The sequence below is a fragment of the Dendropsophus ebraccatus genome, chromosome 12 (assembly GCF_027789765.1).
Source record: "Dendropsophus ebraccatus isolate aDenEbr1 chromosome 12, aDenEbr1.pat, whole genome shotgun sequence".
NCBI classification, from domain to species: domain Eukaryota; kingdom Metazoa; phylum Chordata; class Amphibia; order Anura; family Hylidae; genus Dendropsophus; species Dendropsophus ebraccatus.
In genome coordinates, this window is record NC_091465.1 from 42656864 (window position 1) to 42682691 (window position 25828).

A 25828-nucleotide genomic window follows, 5' to 3' on the forward strand; every position below is an offset into this window, starting at 1 on the left:
ACAATCATCATGGTTAGATAGTAAGTGTATGTGCAAACTAAGTAAACAGAAAAACACTTCCTCACATCCTGATTGTTCCATGCTGAAATAAAGCAGAATAGAAGTGGATTTAAAGGAGATTTTGGAGCAGAATTAAAGTAAACCACAGACTTCTATGGATGTCTGCTGGCAGATTCTGCATCAATAGTCGACATGTCAGTTCTTTAAGCAGAATTTGGATCTGCTTTGTGAGGAAATTAGGTCCCTTCACACATCCATATACTATGTCCACATTTGCGGAACCGAAAAAAGACCCATTGTTTACCATGTCCTGTCCATAACTGCAGCACAGGTTGGATTGTGGAATATGGCCTTAAAAATGAAAGGTGACACCAGTAGATAGATAGCATCAGTATATGACAATAACAGCTTCCTGTAAGAATGACTTCAGCAAAGGTCACAGTACGCTTAAGCCCCTATTACATGGGGCAACGAGAGGGAGCAAGTGAATGCCGACCTGTCAGGTCAGTGCTCACTTGCTCCTCGTTCCCCACTCACTGCCGGGACTATTACATGCGCCAGCAATGAGCAGGTAAGAACCGAGGAAGCGCAGGGAGGCTGCCCGGGTGATCGATCGTCTGGGCAGCCCATAAAAGATAGGGGCGGTCTGCTGCCGCCGATCCTAATCCGCGGAGCAGGGGCAGCAGATCACTGCTATCGTGATCACTGATTTTTCAATGTGTTAAAAGACGACGATCAGCCAACATCGTGCATATCGACTGTTTTTTGTATTCTATTACACAAGAATATTATCGGCTGTGACGGCCGATAATCTATTTGTGTAATAGGGCCTTTAGTAATGCCATATTCATCTCAGCCCCCATAACATAACGTACAAAAAATTAACGTTGCATGGCTGTCGTAACTGTACATGTATGACTCTACAGAAAGAAGGCACTGTGTCTCACCAAATGCCATTGCTGTGGGTATTTGGGGTCATTAAAGTGCACGCTCCTCTTGGATCTCTTCAGTAGCTTCTGTTCGGAGAACCATCGCACACGGTCATGCTGCGTGAAGTGCTGATGGACTTTCATCCGTGTATTCTCCTTGGCTTGACCACTTCCCACATGTGCAAATAAGTAGTGATCCTTTAGCTCCCCAATAACACCCCGATTCTCCAGCCCCAGAAAATGTGAAAGTTCTTCTGCTACTGCATCCAACTCCTCTCTCCGTCCAGAGCCTTGAGAGGGGTCCAGACGGACAGCCCAGGTCAGCTCTTCCCCCAAACCTGTAGGGTCATTGCTGACTGTGTGTGTGGGGAGTGAGAGGAAGACGAGCCAGGTGGAGAGACAAAGGCACATAAGTGATATGAAGAACCGACGCATTGTGAAGACCCATTACACAGGAAGCAACCTAGGGAGGGCATTGGGACCTGTGGAGAACAAAACGCAATCATTAATGGGATAATATATATTTATATAAAGACAATTGGTAAGGCCATATGGAGAGACAACAAGGCTTATCCTAAAAGTGCAAACATCTAACAGCCGTGCGATCATTTAAACAGTTCCCCCACTCCTGGTCTGTGCTTCATAAAGCGAACACAGGACGTGTGAATGGAGTCTAAAGGTTTCTTCATCACCTTATCATTGAATGGGTTTTCACACAAAGGATAGTCCACAGGATAGAAGGTGAGTGTCTGACTACTGGCACCCCCATCAATCACAAGAACGGACGTGCTGTCCCTCCCCTGGTTGAATGGAGTGGTGAATGCTGCAAATACATCCAGTTTTACAGGGCTGACTAAAGACTGCAGATCACTTCTATTTAAGTGAATGGAGCCAAGAAATAATATAACACATAACCAAGGTACCGTGTAGTTTTTATAAGAAAGCTGCAACGTTATACTAACCCTAGCCACCTTTTTAAAAAGGGTTAAAAAAAACATGTCTACCTTCTTCCAGAAACAGCACCACTCTTGTCCTCAGTTTGGGCTTGGTCCTGCAGCTCTCTTCTATTGATGTGAATGGTGCGGAATTGTAATACCACAAACAAACTGAGGACCGGAGAGGTGTACGTGAGCAGTATTGTAATACCACACACAACCTGAGGACAAGAGTGGTGTACGTGAGCAGTATTGTAATACCACACACACAACCTCTGGAGCAGAGTGGTGTATGTGAGCAGTATTGTAATACCACACACAGCCTGAGGAGCGGAGTGGTGTATGTGAGCAGTATTGTAATACCACACACAACCTGAGGAGCGGAGTGGTGTATGTGAGCAGTATTGTAATACCACACACAGCCTGAGGAGCGGAGTGGTGTATGTGAGCAGTATTGTAATACCACACACAGCCTGAGGAGCAGAGTGGTGTATGTGAGCAGTATTGTAATACCACACACACAGCCTGAGGAGCAGAGTGGTGTATGTGAGCAGTATTGTAATACCACACACAGCCTGAGGAGCAGAGTGGTGTATGTGAGCAGTATTGTAATACCACACACACAGCCTGAGGAGCAGAGTGGTGTATGTGAGCAGTATTGTAATACCACACACAGCCTGAGGAGCAGAGTGGTGTATGTGAGCAGTATTGTAATACCACACACAGCCTGAGGAGCGGAGTGGTGTATGTGAGCAGTATTGTAATACCACACACACAACCTGAGGAGTGGAGTGGTGTATGTGAGCAGTATTGTAATACCACACACACAACCTGAGGACAGGAGTGGTGTATGTGAGCAGTATTGTAATACCACACACACAACCTGAGGAGTGGAGTGGTGTATGTGAGCAGTATTGTAATACCACACACACAACCTGAGGACAGGAGTGGTGTATGTGAGCAGTATTGTAATACCACACACACAACCTGAGGAGTGGAGTGGTGTATGTGAGCAGTATTGTAATACCACACACACACAACCTGAGGAGTGGAGTGGTGTATGTGAGCAGTATTGTAATACCACACACAGCCTGAGGAGCAGAGTGGTGTATGTGAGCAGTATTGTAATACCACACACAGCCTGAGGAGCGGAGTGGTGTACGTGAGCAGTATTGTAATACCACACACACAACCTGAGGAGCGGAGTGGTGTATGTGAGCAGTATTGTAATACCACACACAGCCTGAGGAGCGGAGTGGTGTATGTGAGCAGTATTGTAATACCACACACACAACCTGAGGAGCGGAGTGGTGTATGTGAGCAGTATTGTAATACCACACACAGCCTGAGGAGCGGAGTGGTGTATGTGAGCAGTATTGTAATACCACACACAGCCTGAGGAGCGGAGTGGTGTATGTGAGCAGTTACCTGGTAATTTTCCTTTTCCTGTTATTTGCCACCAGGTTTCTCATCATTCTGATCAGAAGAGAAGCTGCAGTGTAAAGCAGGGGAGACAGCAGTACAGAAAGGAGACTGTCATGGAGGGACAAGACAGAAGCCTTACCATGGGGGCACATCTGATGCTGGGCTTCTGTGGCTGCCTTATCCATCTGACCAGAACCTGTGGAGGTCAGTCCTGTGACAATACCAACTAGAACTATAGCACAGGAGAAATGTATGTAATAAACCTGCTGTGTGTGAACATAACCTTACATAAGCCTGGAGGTCTCCACATTGTACAGCAGTGCACTGGACCCCCTGTACTTTGGGTCAGTGGATGTACAGGCGCCCCCTACTGATAGGATGACAGTCACACACATATAGTAGACAGCCCCTGTGAACACTGACAGCTAGAAGTCCGACAGAGAATGGAGCTGGTTAGCTGCTTCTCAGCCCCAGTGTTACACAGCAGCCCGGTGCCTGTGAGCAGGGGGGCTGCGTACACCACCACACGAGCGGTCACATGTCACCTCACTTACCTGTCCCCTCCAGCCTCCTCAGCGTTTCCCACTTCCGCATTCGGCCAAATAGTGGCGTATCCTGTCATCACTTCCGGGGCGTGGTTATGTGAGCGGCATTGACCGGAAGTAAATAGTGTGCATCTGGCGTAATGTAAGGTGAGCGCTGCGGTACGGGGGGCCGGGAGGTACATACCGGGGATAGCGGGGTGGGGTGTACGGGCTACAGCAGTGGTATCACTGAGGGCCTGCGGGACAGGAGAGCGGAATAGTAACGTGGGGAGCAAAGTTTCTCTCTGACCAAACTTCATCTATCCAGCATTACAAAAACATGGCCACTTTCTTCCAGAGACAGCATGACTCTTGTCTCCAGCTTAGGTGCGGTTTGCGATTAGGCTCCATTCACTTCAATGGGACCGAGTTGTAAATAGGGATGTCACGATACCAAAATTTTGAGTTCGATACCGATACCAGCTTTCGGATTTCGATACTCAATACCAATTCGATACTAAATAAAACGTTTGAGAAAAAAAAACACGTAAAAATACAAATATAATTTCCCTTTTCCCTGACTACAGATATGTTCCCCCCATGCACAACATTTTTATCTATGTGACTTCTTGATCACTTTGTTACATTTTATAGTTCGGACAATTCACATGTAATGGATACATGTATGTTCTTTTTTTTTTTTTTTACTTTTTTTTAAAAAAAAAAGGGAAAAGGGGGGATTATTAGAACCTTTATTTTTTGTTTTATTTTAAAACACTTTTTTTTTTACATTTTTTATTCCCCTCTAACCTCAAGCATACCTCCCTGTGCACAACAACTCCCAGAATACCTTCTTGTGGGGAGTTGTAGTGCACAGGGAGGTATGCTAGGAGTTGTAGTGCATAAGAAGGTATGCTGGGATGTTTTGAAAGGCTGCTGCCGCGCAACTGCAACTCCCAGCATACCTCCTTGTGCACTACACCTCCCAGCATAACTCCTGGTGAACAACAACTTCCAGCATAATTCCTTGTGCTTTGCAACTCCCCACAAGAAGGTATGCTGGGAGTTGTAGTGCACAAGGAGGTATGCTGGGAATTGCAGTTGTGCAGCTCCTGACACAACTCTGTGCAGCATACATTCTTGTGCACTACAACTCCCAGCATGCCTCCTCGTGCACAAAGAGGTATGCTGGGGGATGTAGTGCATGAGGAGGTATGCTGCTGGGAGTTGTAAGGCATTAGCAGCCTCCTGGCACAACAACTCCCAGCATGCCTCCTTGTGAACAACAACTCCCCACAAGAAGGTATTCTGGGAGTTGTTGTGCCACTGTATCGGTGGGCCCCGCGGGAATGGAGGGGCGGCGACAGGATTGTGGACCCGGAGGTTGGGGAACTGACTGGTGTAAGGGACCGCTGCCGCAGCAACGGCGGGTCCCGTATTTGGAATGGTTGAATGACTGCCGCCCGCGGGATTGCGGGCCGCAGTCATTAGCAGTAAGGGGCCGATCCATATGCAGCAGACTCGTGCTGCATATGGAGCGGCTCTGCAGGGGTTAAATGCCGCTGTCGGTTATGACAGCGGCATCTACCCTTTAGGGCAGGGGTACTCAACAACTTTTAGTGAAGGTCCACTTACCGGGGTCTATTGTCAGGTGAAGGTCCGAGCTGAACATCAGTAGGAAACGTGTTTTGTTACTTTGTCACAAACGTTCAACTATTTATATACAGAATTGCTGCTTATTAGCGGGAAAATTGGCATTTTTTTCTCTCTCACCAGGCCTTTGATATTAGGTACAAAGGGGGTGACTGCCCTGGTAGTATATAGCCCCCCTGTTGCTCCCCCAGTAGTGTATAGCCCCCCCTGTGCGCTCTCCTTCAGTAGTATATAGCCCCCTGTTGCTCCCCCAGTAGTATATAGCCCCCCTGTGCGCTCTCCCCCTGTAGTATATAGCCCCCTGTGAGCTTCCCCCAGTAGTATATAGCCTCCCCGTGCGCTCTCCCCCTGTAGAATATAGCCCCCTGTGAGCTCCCCCCAGTAGTATATAGCCCCCCTGTGCGCTCTCCCCCTGTAGTATATAGCCCCCTGTGGGCTGTCCCCCAGTAGTATATAGCCCCCTGTGAGCTCCCCCCAGTAGTATATAGCCCCCCTGTGCTCTCCCCCTGTAGTATATAGCCCCCTGTGAGCTCCCCCAGTAGTATATAGCCCCCGTGAGCTCCCCCCAAGTAGTATATAGCCCCCCTGTGAGCTCCTCCCTGTAGTATATAGCCCCCTGTGAGCTCCCCCCTGTAGTATATAGCCCCCCATGCGCTGTCCCCCTGTAGTATATAGCCCCCTGTGAGCTCCCCCCAGTAGTATATAGCGCCCCTGTGCTCTCCCCCCAGTAGTATATAGCCCCCCTTGTGCTTTCCCCCTGTAGTATATAGCCCCTGTGAGGTCCCCCCTGTAGTATATAACCCCCTGTGCGCTCCCCCCAGTAGTATATAGCCCCCTCAGTAGTATATAGCCCCCTGTGAGGTCCCCCCTGTAGTATATAGCCCCCTGTGCGCTCCCCCCAGTAGTATATAGCCCCCTAAGTAGTATATAGCCCCCTGTGAGGTCCCCCCTGTAGTATATAGTCCACCTGTGCGCTCTCCCCTTGTAGATGCCCCCCAGACAGAAAAAAAAAATAACAAAAACAACTCACCTAGCACCTCGTTCCCCGCTGCGGCTGTCTTCTTCTCTTCCCGTCGGTCCGGCCCCCGGCTGATACGCGCTCTGTAGGGATGTCCCGGGGATTCCCCAGCAGAGCGCGCATCAGTGACCTCAGCGTACGCCGCCGGCCTGCACTTCCGGGAAGGACAGGCCGGCAGCGTACACTGAGGTCTGTGGTGCGCGCTCTGCTGGGGAATCCCCGGTACATCCCCAGAGAGCGCGTATCAGCCGGGGGCCGGACCGACACTGCCCCCAACCCCACAGGCGTACTGACATCTAAGGACAGTACGCCTATGGGGCGGGAGGCAGTGCGGTGGGGAGCGGGACGGACCGGATCCGGGGCGGTTAGGAGGTCTGACCAGGGGTCCGGACAGCTGGCCTCCGCTGTCCGGGTTCGGACCGCGGTCCGCCAGTTGAGGACCCCTGCAAATAGCCGGCACTAGCGATCGCTGTGTGCCGGCTATTTAAATTTGGCGCCGCCGGGAGCGGAGAGCTCGCGGGCGGAGGAGGGGGCAGGGGGCGGCACACAGAGAACATGGCCGGCGCTCAGGTAGCTGCCGGCCGTGTTCTCTGCACCATACTTCATGTTAATCTGCGCTATTATGCAGATTAACATGAAGTATCGATACCAGGAAATCCTGGTATCGAACCGTTTTTCTGACCGAAATATCGATAGTAGTATCGATATTTCGGTGCATCGTGCATCACTAGTTGTAAACCTTACACCCAAACTGGAGACAAGAGTGGTGCTGTCTCTGGAAGAAAGTGTCTATGTTTTTCTAAGGGTATGTTCACACTGCGTAAATCAGGCGGAACTCTCCGCCACAGAACCGCGGCTGCCTCAGTGTGCCATAGCCTGTCAATAGGAGGGCTCGCATGCCTCCGCTGCCGCCTCTTTCCGCTCAGAGAATTGTCATGTCAATTCTTCAAGCAGAGAGCGGAGGCGCACAAGCCCTCCCATAGACAGGCTGTGGCACGCTGAGGCAGGTGGGATTCTGCGGCGGAGAGTTCCACCACAGAATCAGTGTGAACTGGCCCTAATGCAGGATAACCCTTTTAAAGTGACCACCACTAGTACATTGCTTGCTTGTTTTTTACATGAATAGACTGGTGTGGGGTTGCCAGCACCATGGTCCTTTTTTTTTTTTTTTGAACCGCTGCCGCCTGGTTTCTACATACGGCGACAGTGGAGCTGCGTCACAGAGGGGAGGGGGTTTCGTCATGCCTCATTCTGAGGCTTTGGCTCTCCAGGCATGATGGAAATTGTAGTTTTGTTACAGGTGGAGGGCTGCAAGTTTGATATCCCTCTCTTAAAGGGAAACAGTGCTGTAATACAGAATGTGTATGAACGCTAATGATTCTCATGTATATTACACAGATTGTTTTATACAATCTAGAGAGCTCTGAATGGACGCCAGTGTTTTTCCAGTTTGTGGCCCACTGGCTTTTGCAGAACTACCATTACCATCATTCCTGAACAGCCCTCAGCGATACACAATGAGAGTAGTAGTTTTGCAACAGCTGACAGCCACAGGTTGGGGAACACTGTAGACTAAACTAGATGCAGGAGTTCTCACATTTGACCCCATTGTCTCACGATTTAGGATAGAGTCAGGCTGGCCTATAACATTTGTTATGTACTTTATATAGATTTTATAGGTCATATGACCTGATCTTATCAAAGATGTTTTATTGAGTTTTTTAATTGTATGTCTTTTATTTCTTTAGATGCTGTGTCGCTGAAGAGCTGTCCCTAAACAACCTGAAAAGTGACCACAAAAACGTGAATAATACAGAAGAAAGAAGTCCTACAGGTGCCATGCCCTCTGCAGAACCTAACTTGGAAGACAGAAGTATGTCAGATGGGGGCGCTGTGTGCCCATCTGCTTCCAAGGAAGAATGTGGTTCACTGCAAAGTGGTTTGCATGATCCTGGGGCTCAGGTCGGGCTGCTGACTAAATGCATCGCTGTGCAGGTGAGGTGTTGTACTATGTCTGTGCCAGAGGTCACCTTCATAACAGGTTAAAGGGAGTCCATCAGCTGAAATTCAGTCACCAAGCTGCTAACTGTTAGATAGTTGTTAGGTCAAGGAGAAACATAGTAGCTTTAATATATCACCCTATGCTTACAGAACTTAGGAAATAGTTTTTATTCTCTGGTACAAAGTGTCAGTGAGGTGTTCCCAAGCACCTGATATGCTGGAGGCTATAATGCCTACTCCTGCCCCCATCCCTGCCTGTTAGTCAGAGCTCAGCATCCAGCTGTCAATCAATAGGGGTCACGGTTGGGAGGAAGGACAAGAAGTTGTTCTTCAGATTCCCTTCCCATGCATACAGCTATTTATATCCTAGTCCTACACTTACCTTCATCCTTAGCGCACTGTGCACAATAGGGGAATATCAGCAGGTTAAATTCGTTCAACCTGTCGATAGTTCCCCTTTAATATAGATTTTTCTTCTGTTATTTGTTGTCATTTATAGCTAAAGAAGGAAACTATTAGTGTTAAAGCTTTTGTCCTGTTCTGTTATGTCCTACCTTTTAGACAGAGTGTGATAAGCAAGATGAAGAAACCATTACAGATGAGGACGCAGAGAAGCTCCTGGTGAGTGTATATATACTGAGCATTTGTCTGTTTAAATCTGTGGAGGATCCCCTATGTATGTATTAATGCAGCAACAATATTCCTGCAGAAGCTGCTTGTCGGCCGTAGAGAACTCCTGAAGGACAGTTACCAGGAGGTGCTGGACAGACAGATTCAGGCTGAGAAACAGCTGCAGGTCCAGATAAAACAGCTAAGGCAGCAGAATGAGGAAGCAACACAAAGACACAAGGTATGAAGAGGCAGAATATGGTGAGATGTGATGAATATCCTGTAAGTTATGCAGCTTTTAAACTTTTGGGGCAATTTCTCTTTTAGGGTACAAACACACACAGCAGATACGCAGCAGATACGCAGCAGATTTGATACTGTGTTTAGTTATTTAGATCTAATCTGCTGCGTATCTGCTGCGTATCGCAGCAGTAAATACGCAGCATTTAAGCCGTGTGTGTTTGTACCCTTATAAAAATAAAGTGTTGCAACACCTCTTATAGTGTACCCATCACTTGGAAAAGAAAAACTTTTGACGTGTCCTAGAAGCATAGCAAAAGTTTTGATCCACCCATCTCACAGCAGGAGTCAGACCTAAACATTTACTATGGAAGTCCATTGCCTGCCAGAAGGACAGAGCAGAGAGATAGAACATTTACTGAGCGCTTCTCCCTCCTGGTTAGTGTGATTAGTGGGGGTCTGAACACAGAACAGTGATGTTACTAGACAGGCAGGGGCAGGTTTAGCTTAAAATACTAAATAAAATACATAGTAGAATCAAGGCAGTGTTTGTTTTTGTGACAAATTGTGTAGCTTACTCTAGAAATTTTACAATCCTTATTTATTCATTTATGCATCAGTGAATCTTTGTCCTCTAGGGATATCTCAAAAACATTCAAGACCTGACAACGAAGAAAGAAGAGCCGAGAAAGAAGATAGAAAAAGAGCGAAGGGAGCAGGCCCAGAAGGAACAGGATTTGGGTGCTGAATTGCTGAAATTGCAAAGCAAGAACGAAAGGTATTCTCATCAGCAAAAAGGAAGGACTGTGTAACCTGTAAAATGTGCCGTTGTTTGGGATGTGGACATTTTTGGAGGGGTTGTAAATTCAGTATCCAGTAAATGTAAATTCAGTATCCCTTTTTGTTTTAATTTCACCTCATAGTTTTTTTTTTTTTTTTTGCTATTAATGTACAAATGGCCCAACAAGGTGCAGTCTCTCTGCTATTTTCTTGCAGCAGGAGATGTCCGGTCTCTCATGGCGAAATCAGGAGAGAAGGGCTAAGCCATAGGCTTTTCCCCTTTGTTTTAGTGAGTGGTGGGGATTTGAACACCCAGACTAGTCTGAAAGCATATTAAAATGACTCTGTACCCACAATCTGAGCCCGCCCCCCCCCTAAACCACTTGCACCTTCGGATAGCTGCTTTTACTCCAAGATCTGTCCTGGGGTCCGTTCGGCAGGTGATGCAGTTATTGTCCTAAAAAACAACTTTTAAACTTGCAGCCCAAACAGGAGTATCTGTGCCCTTACTTTGCACCACCCCTCCGTCTCTCCTCCCCACCCTCTTCATAATTAGGAATGCCAATAGAAAATTTTCTGCATGCTGAACATTGCACAGGTGCTTAACGATCCAGCCCGGGCTGACACAGGTGGGGAATAGGAGGCAATCTGCCTGGAGCATTCCTAATGATGAAGAGGGTGGGGAGGAGGGACGGAGGGGTGGTGCAAAGTTAGGGCACAGATACTCCCGTTTGGCACAGGCTGCAAGTTTAAAAGTTGTTTTTTAGGACAATAACTGGATCACCTAGGTATAAGCACGAAAGTACTCTCCAGCTCGCTTGATTACTTTTAAACCTTTATTGTATAATGTTTAAAAGGCCGACGCGTTTCGGGCTCTCTTGCCCTTATTCATGGCTCTCTGTCAGGAGGTCCCGAGACGACCCATGAATTAAGAAGTCGTCACCCAAAATATAAGGGGGGACTATTCCCTGTCCATGCCCTACAATGATAAAGGAGAAAGGTGAGCAGAGTGGCGTCAGTAGCCCCGCCACAAGCTTGTGGCGGGGCTACTGACGCCACTCTGCTCACCTTTCTCCTTTATCATTGTAGGGCATGGACAGGGAATAGTCCCCCCTTATATTTTGGGTGACGACTTCTTAATTCATGGGTCGTCTCGGGACCTCCTGACAGAGAGCCATGAATAAGGGCAAGAGAGCCCGAAACGCGTCGGCCTTTTAAACATTATACAATAAAGGTTTAAAAGTAATCAAGCGAGCTGGAGAGTACTTTCGTGCTTATACCTTGTTGGATGCCCTTGGGTCCGGGGTTTTTTTCTCGCGTGCTCGTGGAGAGGCATACAGCCATAATAAGAACACCACATTCCATCTAAAGGGACTTTTATGTTGTGAGTGCTGACCACTCTTTGTTTTTTAACTGGATCACCTGCTGGATGGACCCCAGGACAAATCTTGTATTAAAAACAGCTATCCGAAGGTACAAGTGGTTTGGGGGGGTCAGATTGTGGGTACAGAGTCACTTTAAAGGTTTTTTGAAATGACCGATGCCCTTTCAGTGATTATTTGTACGTTTTTGTTGAAAAAGATTCTATGAAAGTTTTACTGAATCTTTTCCCATAAACCTATATGTCAGTCTGCTCCGCTCCTCCTGCTCCATAACATGTTGTCTGCAGATGAAGCTTCATGTTCAGACAAACAGATTTCCTTTAAAATCATGAGGAGAGGTTTATGAGATGAAGGACTTCTGGTCGTAGCTTTGTCTTATAATGTGTGTAAAAAAAAAATCAAGTCTTGAAGAAAAATTTTTTTTACAGCCTTCAGAAAGAGCACAATGAAATTGAGAAGAAAATCATGGATTTGCTTGCTGAGCAAACAACAGAGAGGTGAGTGATCGTATTCATGTGAATAATAGTTCTTAAATGTGGCAGAATTCATATCCCTTCTATAAATTATCATTTAGTTTAACTAAAAGGCAACTCGGCATCATAACCTGAAATGCCAGCCTGAACTCCCAAAATACATCAGTTAATATATAGCTAATGGCTTTTCAGCTTTGTCCCAATTGTAAATGAGAAATTAGACTCTTACCATCTACTCCTTAAAACGAACGAGTGCCACAGTCCTTTTTTTGAACCATGACCCGGTTCCCATGTACAACACCACTCTATTCACAGGCACCAGGCCAGGGGTGAAGCACTGGAGGCGGGCTGGCCTGCTCCCAGTGGGAGGGAACCCCCGCCCCTCTATGACGCGGCTCTATTGATTCTAATGGAGCCATGTCATAGAGGGATGGGGGTTTCCCCCCACTGGGGGGGCCGGCTCGGTGTTATTGAATAGAACGGCGCCGTATACGGGAGCAGGGCCACGGTTCGAAAAAGCGGCATCAGCTTTCCCGCACTGGCGTCGTTCAATACGTAGGCAAAGCCTATGAGACAAGTACCTAGTACCCTTTAACCAGGAATGTGTTAAAAGAACTTATATAGTGAATTAAAAACTATATTGATAAACTACAAAGTTCCACTTTTTGTGCAAAGGATAGTATTATCAAATCATCCCCTCTTTTTATCTCATTGACATAAATTCTTTATAGAAGGACCTGATAATAGGGGTGGTGGTTACATTTAACACCTTTCCGTTCTACTCATCTGTTTTGTTTTTTTTATTGTTCTTTATTAAATCCACATGATGGACACAACATAGATTGGTGCTTCAGTCTGAAGTGGTTGCAGACGCCACTCTGACGTCTGGAAGCAATGTGCTGCTGGAGTGGGTTAATTTTACTACAGATACAACAGCTTATGCCACTCTGTGCCCTGCATGGCATATGTTAGTGTGGAGACGGTTTGATGTATGTAATAATACTATATGTATACACTACAATATCTCACATGATTATTCTTGCTTTTCACAGGAAAGAGTGGGATGCTGAAATGGCTGCGCTAAGAAAAAAAGACAGTGATATAAACCAAAGTGCAATAGAGCAGATAGAGCATGCGAAAAGAGCTGAGGTATGTGTTCAAGCTATTGGTCATGTATCTAAATTCAAACTGGGTTTGTATATGAAAATTCTGGCCTCATCTGGAGTCATCGTAATGAGTCGAACTATTAGGGACAATCATCTATTGGGTTTCTCTGATATTTATTTAGTGAAATAAGTAAATTGTCTGTTGTATTGAGCTAATGTGTAGTCATATCCACAATAGGTCATGTCCCTGGAGAGTCGAAGAGACCTATTACTCATATCATTAGAGGAGGCAGAAAAAGAAGCAGAGGTCACTCTTTCTTACCTAAGGTAGGGAAAGCATTGTAACCAGCAAAAGTCACACCTTATTTTACATGTAAATGTTTTCTGTATTTTTTTAATTTAACACATTGTACTATGTATGACCATGCTTTGTCAGCTGAAGCAAGCTAAGGTCCATACTTTGTAATCTGTATTCTTTTTCCTACATAAACATGGTATAAGTGCATGTGCCCTGATCACTCTTGCAATCATCTACGCACAGGATCAGTAGCCTTCAGGTGTACCATTAGTAATATGTAACAGTCACGCTGGGCTTTATTTTTATCTATGACTCTTGACAAAATTCTGTCAGGCACCAAATAGTATCTGTCTCCTAGTAAAAGTAATATTGCCCATAAACGATAACATTAAATTTCAAGACTGAGCAATAAAACTAATTTGAAAAAATTCTAATTATAATATATATGTTTCTCCTCTAAGGGTGGCTCCTCCTAATTTGGAATGGATTCAGTTAAAGCAGAGATGGGATGCCAGGCTAGCTGGGATTCAGCAAATGAAGACCAATCTTCAGGTAAGTGGGAGACAATGACAGGGTTATGGTATTGCAGCACATACTTTATTAATACACCTATTTTTATTTGTACGATTTGCACCTTTTTGAAGTGTATTATAAAGTTTCTCCCTTTCTCCCAGCTGTCATCTGCAGTAAAACCTGGCAGTAAGAGTTTAGTATCGTGCAGCACCACCACAGGAAAGGCATGAAGCATTACATAGTTCTCATTTTGCTTTCTGTGTGGTCCTGTTCTCTTTGTAGCCACTTTCTGCTGTGGTCCAGAGTACCCCTATCCTGTAATAGAACCCCTTGCACTTAAACACGAATCCAGTCTTGATGTAATAACCGTCCTTCCGTTTTTTAGGAGCAGTTTGAAAAACAAATGAGACAAGTGAAGAATGGCACCAGGCTGAACAGTCTACCCTCCATAATGGCTCCGAATCTGACTCCTCCACCATCTGATGTATGTTACCGCTCTGGCTATCTGTATACATTAATATACATACAGATTTTTCCATCTAGCAGTATTTGTTGTAAATAAAAAGCTCCTCCTCTAGTTACTCTCCAGTATAAGTGTTTCCCTGTCTTTCTGACTTCTGTACTACTTTATCTCCACACTGAGAAGGCATTTGAACAGAGCGAGGCCATAGACAGTGAGCGGAGTGGCAGGGCACATGTTTGACCACTGCTTTATTCATTCTCTGCTTTATGATGGACATGCTACAAATCTGTCCATACACGCTCAAAAACTGACAGCCAAATGTTATCTCCTAACCAGCCACCGTCCTCCCCATACACAGGAATGTTTGGCACGGCCAAGTGTTCCTGTATTCTCTATGGGAAGGGGTAAGCCGCAGCAAGAGAGCTCTCGCTGCAGTTTATCTCTCCTGAAACAAAGGGATTTTGTGGTGGTTTTCCATCACACCCCTATCTCCACTGACATCTGTTGGTGGATGGTTGGGAGAACTGCATACATGAGTGGCAGATATGGTTGTCAAAAGTTTATTGTGTATGGGGACCTTAAGGGCGTGTAAATGGGGATCCCCATTCTACTGATCATAAAGTGTGTGGGGGGGGGGGGAATAAAACATTTACCTTGTGGATAGTTGATGCTATTTGTGGTGATACTATCTTTGTTTGAAAATCTAATAATTTGCTTCCCTTATTTTTTTTCTAGCCCAGCCTCATGTTACAGAGAATTGCTTTTGCCCCTCTTCAGTCAATGGCAGCTGCAGACATTGGGATACAAGGAAAAGCTTCCCTGCCATTTCAGCGTTCTCATTCAATGCCATATAATCTATTACCTTTCCCTGGTAATGTGGCCTCTGCTCCAAGCCTACATTGTACTTCCCAGAATCCAGCAGCCACCTCTGATGTTCCTGGTCCACCTGGCGCAGACAAATTGAGCAAAATTCTTGAGAAGCTACAAGCCAGGTTCCCCCAATACAATAAGTAAGTATACTATGAACATATTGTGCAGTGTAACACCAGTGTAGTGTTGTGATATTACAGGTATACTGGAAGTGTCCAGACACAATGGATGCTTTTCCTTCTTTACATATTTGCATTTCCTGACTGTGTCGTCTTCTTAGGGGGCACTTAACCAACATCCTTCAGCAGATTAAGATGAAACGGGGCACCCTGTCTGGCCTCACGGTTGAGGCCTTGTGCCAGCTTGTTGAAACACATGTAGAACAGGTTCCAGTAAAAGAATCTGCAAACCCTGCTACAAAGGTAAGACAGCTGTATTATAGGACACATGGATGCTCAAGGTGCAGTTCAGGGGGAGAAAATCTAATTTTAGCCATGTACATATTGGAGGGCTTTGGAGAGAAGTTATGAAGTATTTGGTTCCATTAACACTCAAATTAGATCTCTTGAGGTATACATGAGATCTAGTGGGAATCAGTATGGAACAAACCACTATAGCAAAGATTTTCTTTCAGGCTTGTAAGGCTATAGCCAAGTTACTGTTACAGTTTTCAATGCTCAATAAAAGGATATAGATAAACTTAATGTAACAAGGGCAAACCTTCCAAAATATGCTTATGTTGTTCTGATATATAGTATATGCTATTGCCATTTATATCTGATTGCCATTTATATCTGATTCTGCAAATCACAGAGCATATATTTCACAACTTTCCCTGCTTGTCCAGTATGTGTAAAGAGGGTCAGATTTACTAATCTAGTCTGCAGATACACCAGATTGATCACAGTGGCTCATGCTGTTACATGTGGCGCACCCTTACACGCTGTTGTCTGGCAGTATCTTGCACAAAAATTTTGGAGCACTGTAGGTGCCCACTGTTGTGTTCTAGGCTATTTCTGATAAGCCACATTAGTTGTCTGTAAGCAACACCCCTTTGTAAGGTGAGGCACAAACTCATAATAAATAAGCTGCATGTATGTGTGTCAGTTTTTGGTGTAGATTGAGGCAGAATTCTGCTGCACTTGGAATAGTAAATGTGCCCCATATTCTAATGTAGCAGTAGGTAGTCCATGCAGAATATAATGAAGCTCAGAGTGTTACATTATAGATAGGCTGTTAGTAAGTCATGTGTTATGCTGTAAGATTTTGACAGCAGTAATATACATAGCAATGCATGTTTAAATATTCTTTCTGACCTGATGTACTATTTTTTAGCCTATTGGCCATGGCAGGCCGCAGTTTCCAACTGCTCAAAGAACCTCTACATTTCTGCCATCAGCTTATGGAGGATATGCAGGACGACCACAGGTATGGTTCATAGAGAGACAGTGAAGTGTTATCTGTGTGTGAGTAAAACAATTTTTCAATGGGCTAAATACAGTTTCCTCATTTCTTTCCAGGTTTGTTTCATATGCCAGAAGATTGTACAACCACTTGACCGCCAGCCTATGTCTTGTAACCATGCCTTACACCGAGAGGTAGGTATCATAGAGATTAACCTGTTTTAGAAATCATGCATAACTACTACTATTAAAGTTGGGTTTAAAAATTTTACAATTTCCATATTAACATATTCTTCTGACTTAATATATCCTGCCCTCCTCCATTTAAATATAAAAGAAGCTTTGTATAAAAGGCTTCTCTTAGGGTCTGTTCGCACAGAGCAAAACTGGCGGAATTCCACCAGCCTCCCTATCATAATGACAGTCTATGGAAGGCTTGTGCGCCTCCTCTCTGCGCTGAAGAATGAACATGTCTATTTTTCAGCGCAGAGAGAGAGGAGGCGCGCGAGCCTCCGTGTGAACGGAACCTAAAATCGGCAGAATTCCACAGCGGAGCTCTCCACAGCGGAATCAGCAAATAATAAAGATATTGATATTTTTATACAGGTGTCGATCCAATTTTTGTAGAGACAGCGGAATCCTGCCTGCAGTCTGTTTCAATGGGATGGCTTGCGCGCCTCTGCGGCTCTCCACTCAAGGAATTGACGTGTCGGTGGAATTCCAATGATTTTGCTCAGTGTGAACGGGCCCTTACAATGTGTAAATACAACATGGTTTATATAGTAACAGGTTGTTCCATTTATTGTAGGTCAGGCTTTTATATTGTGCACATATATTTTATAACTTGTGCAGTAAAGTTCCTCTTGTCTTCCACAGTGTGCTAAACCCTGGTCTTTAACCAGCCAAGACAGTGCCTGCCCATTCTGCCCGAGCCAGCGATAACCAGATGTGACGTCATGAAAGTCCATGGATTTCTGAATGTGCTGCACAGAATTGTGCCAATTTCCTTTATCAACATATCGGTGTACAGAAGCATCAATGTAACAAACTCTTGGTGAAGGAAAACCAGAACTGTGCTTTATACGTGTACTCCATAGGGCTGTGCATAGGAGTTCTTTACAATAAATTGATTTCTTTGTATTTGTGGGCTGTATAAGTGTGAATTGAACTGGGTGCACAAGTGGTGTAGATAAGTTTGAAGAAGTGTCACTGAAGGAACCTGGACATGTGGTTCTTTTAAGGTTTGCTAGTAAGATAGTCTTCTCCCCTAATGATGCCAAGAATCTCCCACCATTCAGCGTAGATGGAGCCTGGACACCCAGATCCAGGTGGGTACTGCAATTCTTGCCTGATAAAGAGGTTGCCATGTTTAGTAAACCCACTAGAAGGCACACAGATATTTGTCTTTTTTTTTTTTGTAACTGCATGTGAGTGAAGCTGTATAAAGCTGGGTTTGTATAGACAAAAAAAAAAACCTGCAGTAAAATGAGTATAAAAAGCAGCCGTTGTTTTAATCTATTGATGTATTTCTTTAAAGTCTGTAGTAAAGTAGCCGTCAGTGCACATACTGTATAAAGAACAGACGTAATTCCAACGATTGATTAAAAATCGTAACTTTTCTATATATAGCTTCTATGCAGAGCTATGTGTACCAGGCTGTGCAGCTGCTGCCCTGTGGTTTTATGATGTGGTAATATTGTCTAATCCCCTGCTTCTCATGAGCACTGTACAGGCATCTGGGATCAGAGCAGGTGGTCATGCTGCTCCATCCACAGGCAGCATATAACAGGGACAGGCTTCCTAGTACAACTATGATATGATTTACTCTGAAATGCTGCGTGGGACCTGTCAATCAAGCCCAGTGGGCACAGACCACCCTGATGTCTTTACTTCTGCATTTAGGAATACCCTTATAAAGCAAATGTACTACTACATGTAATCAATAACAATTTTCATTATATATATAACCTGATCGGCGCTGCCATGGAGATTATGATGGTGCCGTCTATTTCTCAAACTGCTGCCTTGTTCCCGAGATCTCCTCTGCTTTCTGTGTATGGAAATGAAGTAGTTTGGCGCACTGATATCACTTCCCCTAGTCGACATAACACCTTCTTGGCCAGGCTCTGCAGCTCATGAGGCTGCGTAAGATCTTTTGCAGAGCCTGGTCAGGAACGGACACAATTTTATTTCATTAAAGGGGTTATCCAGTGCTACAAAAACATGGCCACTTTCTTTCCGAGACAGCACAATTCTTGTCTCCAGTTCAGGTGCAGTTTGCAATTAAGCTCCATTCACTTCATTGGAACTGAGCACCAAAACCCCACCCAAACTGGAGACAAGAATGGGGCTGTCTCTGGAAGAAAGTGGCCATGTTTTTGTAGCGCTGGATAACCCCTTTAAGGTAGTGGTACATTCACTTTAAGGTGCCCAGACGCCAGCTGACGTAACACTTATCAGGTGGGTGTCCTGACACTTGCTGGCAGATGTCAGGAGAATGTTTCATTGCAGGGTCTGATCTTTCGTTTAGGCAGCAGATTACCTATAGCTAGAGGTAACAGCTTATTCCTATTTTCCCACTGAGAAACCAATGCAAATTTGACCATTAAGGTGTACAGTTTATTTGTTTTAAAAAGAACCTGTCACTACTTTTATGCCCTCTTAACAACGATCCCCCCTTCCTCACCAGCCTTGATAGATCTATCACTGTTTCTTTATAGGAAGTGATCTATCAGTCAGGGATGGTGGAGCAGAGAGAAGCCACATGGGACCACACCGATAACCCATGGATCAAGCACCATAAAAGGGATGACAGGTTTCCTTTTAAAGTAGCACTCATACCTTAGAGGCGCAACACAACTTAAGCTGTTACTTTTTTTTATAAGACATGTATTCTTTACAACATCTATAAAACCAATTGAACATCCAACTGAAAAATATATACATTACACCACAAGAAACATCAAGAGAAGTATATTTCTGTAAGGCCATTTCTGTGGTGGTGATAAACACAGAGCACATTAGAACATTGTACAGGCAGAGTTCCCCCTCATTCCAATGCAAGTTATTTGTAATAGGAAACAAAAAAAATGCCCTGAAAGGAAACCACAGTGAAACGTATAGAAAAAGAAATGGACTCATCAGGCTTCATGAACAATATTTCTTCCAGCAGTGAAGTCATCTTAAAGGGATCTTCCAGGGTTACACACAATTTGTCCATGTTACCAAGCTAACCATACTGACATCATGTAACCACAGTGAAGAGGATTGTACATGAACTGTACTGGAGCCATTGGATGATGTCCCTATAGGACTAGGGCAGATGACAGCTCTATGGATGTAGACATTGATTATTCAGTACAGATGCACCATAACTTAGGCTGCGTTCACACTACGCATATTTCAGTCAGTATTGCAACCAAAACCAGGAGTGGATTAAAAACACAGAAAAGATCTGTTCACACAATGTTGAAATTTAGTGGATGGCCGCCATATAACAGTAAATAACTGCCATTATTTCAATATAACAGCCGTTGTTCTAAAATAACAGCAAATATTTGCCATTAAATGGCGGCCATCCACTCAATTTCAACATTGTGTGAACAGATTCCCCTTTCTGTGTTTTTAATCCACTCCTGGTTTTGGTTGCAATACTGACTGAAATATACATATACTGACTGAAATATACGTAGTGTGAACGCAGCTTAAGGCTGGGTTCACACTACGTATATTTCAGGCAGTATTTGGTCCTCTTGTCAGGTCCTCATAGCAACCAAAACCAGGAGTGGATTGAAAACACAGAAAGGATCTGTTCACACAATGGTGAAATTGAGTGGATGGCCGCCATATAACAGTAAATAACTGCCATTATTTCAATATAACAGCCGTTGTTTTAAAATAACAGCAAATATTTGCCATTAAATGATGGCCATCCACTCAATGTCAACATTGTGTGAACAGATCCTTTCTGTGTTTTCAATCCACTCCTGGTTTTGTTTGCTATACAGCCTCAAATATACAGCCTCAAATATACGTAGTGTGAACCCAGCCTAAAAGTATAATTTTGTTGAAATTTCATATTTTATAAACATTTAAAAATATTACGTGTCAAGGAAACACTTTGAGGCTGGTTGGAAATTAGAAAGAGCCCGCCACTCGCTTAACTTCAATGTAGGTATACTTTATTCCATATTTCAAATGGACATGGATTACATAGGACGTGTTTTGGCCGTCCATAGCCTTTGTCAACAGTTAACTAAGACTACTGACAGGCCAAGACGTGTCCTATAATTCATGTACATTTGGATTATATTGAAGGATAGCGAGTGTCGAGCTCTTTCTCATTTCTGAGTATCTGGGCATTGTCCTATTGCCACATGCATCATGGAACAGGAAGAGTGCCGATCTCACGGACTTTGGATTACTTTGAGGATGGTGTCACACAGTGTTTTCAGGAAAAAAAAAAATCACTTTTTTTTTTAAACTCATTTGTACAGTGCAGCAAGATTAGGGAAATACAAGCAATGTTTTTTTGGTTTTTTTTGTGTCAGTTAATTTTTTCCCCCAAACCCAGTCCAGTAATAGGTAGTGTGTTAATACTTTTACTTGTCCCCTATCCACACTACAAATCATATGATTCAATGAAAGATCATTGAATCACGTGATCTAAACATCGCACTTAGTAATGGGAAAACACAAACTGTAACTGCAAATACTAAAATGACATGTCACTTCTTTTGAGCGGAGAGCCACGGCAGCAAATGAGCGCGTGCTCTCCCATAAAGAAGCAGTGTCACACTGAGGCAGGCGGAGAGTTCCGCTGTGGAATTCCGCCTGTTTTACTGTTTAGTGTGAAAGTACCCTTACACAAAGAAATGTGCAGAAAATAAAAAAAAATTTGACTGCAACACAAATGATCAAATCAGTTGACACTTGTTAGGGAGTCCTCTAACATATAAAAACACCCAATACTATACCCAATATGAAAAGCCTATCTTTGTTCATCAGGATACAGCAGTTTGGTTATGTATGTGGTAGTGTCTGGGTGTGGTAGTGACTGATAGTATAGAGCACAGCCAATTTGTATTGAAAAAAAAAAAAACATTTTCTTCCTGCTGAATCTACTGGTTGCATCAAAAGCTGCAGTGGCTTTTTTTCCCCCCAAAACTGCTGAATGTGACACCAGCCTTAAATGTACTATTTTGTGCACCTAAATGACCTATATTATACTTGCTGGTGTTTTGTCCAGTAAAATCCTGTGATCCATTCACTTAATGTCTTTTTTTGGCTCATGCTTTATAGTTGTTACGGACACAAATCCAATCTCCTGCCAAAACTAGCATACTCACTTCTGTCTGGAGATGATTTCCTCACCCAAAGTCTCTCCCCCCCCCCCCCCATCTCTAAGATGGTCCTGTAGGCTGAATGCATGGAGCAGGGCTGAAGAAGCTGGGGGTATGGCACCAAGCTGGAAAGGTCTGATCACAAATTCTGCTGACGTACTGAACAGACTAGAGCCACACAGCAAGATAGAAAAAGGTTACACTGCATTATGCCCAAATACTTTACAGGAACTGATTTGTTCCTATAAGCACTTTTTGGGGAAAATGATGTCACATCACTATATAGGAAGCCTGTTTGTTAAGATTTCCAGTTACCTAATGCCATTGTATTTAAAGGAGCTGTCCAGCATTATCTGCTTTTTTATCTGCCCATGGCTTGTGTCTAGTATTGTTGGGAAAATCACAGCACGTTGATGCAGATGAGTTAATTCGAGTAGAGTACTACCCCAGATCTGTATGCACATAGAGGGCAGCTCGGCCATATTGGAGTGTGGCTTGGCTACTATACCATACATGACCTACCTTTTAAAGGGTGGGGTGCTGCTTTAGGAAGAAGGCATCCATGATTTTCTAGTCCTGCACAACCCCTTTATAAAGTCTTCTCTCCAATAGTTAGTATAATGACAGGTGTCAAACTCAGGCCCTCCAGCTGTTACAAAACTACAACTCCCATCATGCCTGGAAAGCTAAAGCTTTGGCTGTCCAGGGATGATGGGAAATGTAGTTTTGCAACAGCTGGATGGCCTGAGTTTGACAACTGTGGCATGAATGCAATACTTTTACTGACATACCCAATGGAATATGGTCAGGGTCTGGGTGTTGAGAACATTAGAAGGAGCTGGGAGAAGCGCTTGGCTGAGTTCTGCTCTCCCCAGTTGCTGCAGGAGACAGGCTCCATAGACTTAGGGTACTATTACACCAACAGATCTGACGACAGATTATCTGCCAAAGATTTCAAGCCAAACCCAGGAACAGACTATAATCAGAGAACAGGTCATAAAGGAAAGACTGGATTTCTCCTCTTTTCAAATCCACTCCTGGGTTTGGCTTCAAATCTTTGGCAGATAATCTGTCGTCAGATCTGTTGGTGTAATAGTACCCTTACTATAGCTGCGAGCCAGGGAGGGAAGCAATTGGCTCCATACTTTTCCTGGATCCTATTAATGACCCCGCACTGCAAATTTGAAACATTTCATTTGATTTTGCAGAAACACAAATACGCAGTGTTGCACATTTTGCCCACGAAACACAAAAGATCTGCAGCAAAAGCCAAAAATGAGGGATTTAGAGTGAACCTGTCATAACAAGTCTCTGCCTGTTTGCTTAAGGACATGTTCCCTTTAAAGGGAATGCACCATCAGGCCGGGGCTAAAGCACTGGAGGCAGGCCGACCAACCCCCAGTGGGAGGAAATCCCGCCCCTCTATGACACTACTCCATTAGTATCAATTAAAGCCGAATCATAGAGGGGCGGGGGTTTCCTCCCACTGGGGGTTGGTCGGCCTGCCTCCAGTGCTTTAGCCCCGGCCTGATGGTGCATTCCCTTTAAACACATTGGGGGAGATTTTATCTAACTGGTCTGAAGCCCCTAGCAATCAATCAGAATCCACTTTTCATTCCTCAGATTCTTTGAAAAATGAAATCTGATTGGTTGCTAGGGGCAACTAAGACAATTCTACTTTACACCAGTTTGATAAATCTCCCCCATGGTCTTTTTTTTTGGGGGGGGGGGGGTTAACATATTCCGGACAAACAAAATCCGCAGCAGCAAATATGATGGCATATTACTGAAGCATCACACAGTACAGTATAAAGGCCCTATACAGCAGCACAGATGCCTGCGGCTATATAATACACACTCATATAAACTCTTTGTGCTGCCGTACATTCAGCCATGCCCATGAGGCCTTTAGATGGCCACAATTGTAATAATTTATTGGTACCAATGCAAATCATTTATGTCCTATGAACTGCTAAAGGGGTTATCCAGGAGTAGAAAAAGCACCACCCCTGTCCTTAGGATGTGTGGGGTATTACAATTCAGTTCTATTCAGGTTAATTGATCTGACAAACTACACCCAAACTGAGGACAGGAGAGTGCTGCCTCTGAAGGAAAGCTGACCTGTTTTGTAAGCCTAGATAACCCTCCAAATATACTGTATGTAACAATTACACAATAATCATTCATCAAATCCAAAATCTAAATCTAGGCGTCTGATAGTTTTAGTACCATACATATAACAATCCTGGTTAAAGGGGTAGTGCGGCGCTAAACAATTATTCACTAAATAACACATATTACAAAGTTATACAACTTTGTAATGTATATGTTAGTGAATGGCCCCCTTCCCCGTGTTTCCCCCCACTCACGCCACCCCCGGAAGTGTAGTGCTCTATACTACCCTGATGTGTGTCGACCCCTGTCCGCCATCTTGCGACAATGATGTAATTTTCGGGCAGCTGGCCGAACCGCTCCGACCGTCCCTTGTGCCGGCCGCCCTCTGCCCCCTCATCAGCTGCTCAGCCGCGATTGGCTGAGCATAACTGTGCTCAGCCAATCGCGGCTGAGCAGCTGATGACGTGCAGAGGGCGGCCGAAACTATGGCAAACGGGGGTCGACATGGATCAGGTGAGTATAGAGCACTACACTTCCGGGGGTGGGGTGGGTGGGGGGAAACAGGGGGAAGGGGGCCATTCACTAACATAACATACATTACAAAGTTGTGTATAACTTTGTAATGTTTGTTATTTAGTGAATAATTGTTTAGCGCCGCACTACCCCTTTAATGATCGGCACTTACAGTTAGATTGGTAAGAAAATTATTTTGTCTATGATTTAGACAGCAGTCTTCTCTACCCTGTAAATCTTTCCACTATCACTGCATCCTTCCTCTGGATCCATAGATTTGTTCACCTTCTATGCAATATAATAACAGGCAGAATCAGGCTGTATAATGCTGCACAACCAGACTCATAAGGAACTCCCAGGTGATGTCTGACACAGGTGTGAAGACTGAAGGATGTCACATTATACAGGATGTTTCTGCTTGTTTTATGTGCTGCATATGGATCTGATGTAGAAAGGTCATCTTATCAAATGAGACCCCACAGATGAAAGATTTATAGGAGAGGGCTAAGCATCCCACACTAAAAAAAAGCATTTTAAATATTTAAAGGGAACCTGTCACTGGCACCCGGGGCAGAACCCAGAAATCACTGCTCATCGGACTCACCTCTTCTCATTTGCATATTGAGTGTCCAGAGGAGCGGGCAGCGAGTTTCTCTGCAGGAGGACTGGCATCGGGAGTGGGACAAGCAAAAGAGGGTAAGCATCGGGGGCTCTATTGGGGGGTCAGGTGGGTTCTTCCCTGAGTGCCAGGGTGGCAGGTTCCCTTTAAATTGTCCCTGTCATAGTAAACAAGTTCCCTCCATTTGATTCTAACATATGTGAAAATCACTTCATTTGCCAATAATTACTTCTTGCCACAAAAAAAAAAACAGTCTTGGCCCCTAGGTGTCTCACTTCCCTGCAATCTACTCTTTGCTGCGCTGTTGTCAAGAAAATTCTGTCTTTAGTATCTCCTAAACCAGGAGTAGTTACAGGGAGTGAGGGTGGGGCTTAGCATGTACTATATGCAGGAGGGAGGGAGTGTAAGCCGTGTAGTGCTTAGTGTAACCCTTTCCTTGCTATGATGATGATGCTGCTGCTGTAGTTTCCTTACCGCCTATAGTACCTTACTGTGTAAGTCATCAGCCCAGCCTAGCCTGCTCAGTGCTGTATACTTTCTCTAGTGCTATGTCATGGAATAGCAGAAATGAGTATGTCCTGTGGGTAGAGAAAGGGAAAGCAAGTAACCTTGTCACC

At 44.5% G+C, this 25828-nt stretch overlaps 2 protein-coding genes across 5 annotated transcripts in view; one reads left to right on the forward strand and one right to left on the reverse strand.

Annotated features, from left to right (window-relative positions):
• Positions 1-3919, reverse strand: part of PCSK7 (proprotein convertase subtilisin/kexin type 7) — a 27273-nt gene extending 23354 nt beyond the window's left edge. For 2 of the 3 annotated variants that reach the window (XM_069947437.1, XM_069947435.1), the window contains exons 1-2: positions 3844-3919; positions 948-1411 (exon numbers count right to left, since the gene is read on the reverse strand). In XM_069947437.1, the coding sequence (XP_069803538.1) occupies positions 948-1364 (417 nt within the window). In that variant the 5' untranslated portion in view covers positions 1365-1411; positions 3844-3919. Of the gene's footprint in view, positions 1-947; positions 1412-3428; positions 3452-3843 lie in introns of those variants that run through there. The other variant, XM_069947436.1, reaches the window with a different exon arrangement.
• On the forward strand, positions 3897-17762 carry RNF214 (ring finger protein 214). 2 transcript variants are annotated; one of them, XM_069947439.1, is made up of 15 exons: positions 3897-3981; positions 8233-8479; positions 9047-9106; positions 9195-9335; positions 9973-10112; positions 11925-11993; positions 13022-13118; positions 13314-13402; positions 13835-13925; positions 14272-14370; positions 15085-15359; positions 15500-15641; positions 16555-16647; positions 16740-16817; positions 17499-17762. In XM_069947439.1, the coding sequence occupies exons 2-15, from the start codon at positions 8324-8326 to the stop codon at positions 17562-17564; spliced, it is 1596 nt and encodes a 531-aa protein (XP_069803540.1). In that variant the 5' UTR covers positions 3897-3981; positions 8233-8323; the 3' UTR covers positions 17565-17762. The 2 variants fall into 2 exon arrangements, with proteins under 2 accessions (XP_069803540.1, XP_069803539.1); XM_069947438.1 differs by lacking the exon at positions 3897-3981 and adding an exon at positions 4130-4200.
• The last annotated feature ends 8066 nt before the right edge of the window (positions 17763-25828 follow it).

Bases quoted from the DNA above. Each gene is read 5' to 3' on its own strand.
- RNF214 (XM_069947438.1), top strand. From the start codon at position 4,154: ATGGCCACTTTCTTCCAGAGACAGCATGACTCTTGTCTCCAGCTTAG. The intron at 8,480-9,046 runs GTGAGGTGTTGT...CCTACCTTTTAG, and splicing joins CTAAATGCATCGCTGTGCAG to ACAGAGTGTGATAAGCAAGA. The intron at 13,403-13,834 runs GTAGGGAAAGCA...TTCTCCTCTAAG, and splicing joins GTCACTCTTTCTTACCTAAG to GGTGGCTCCTCCTAATTTGG.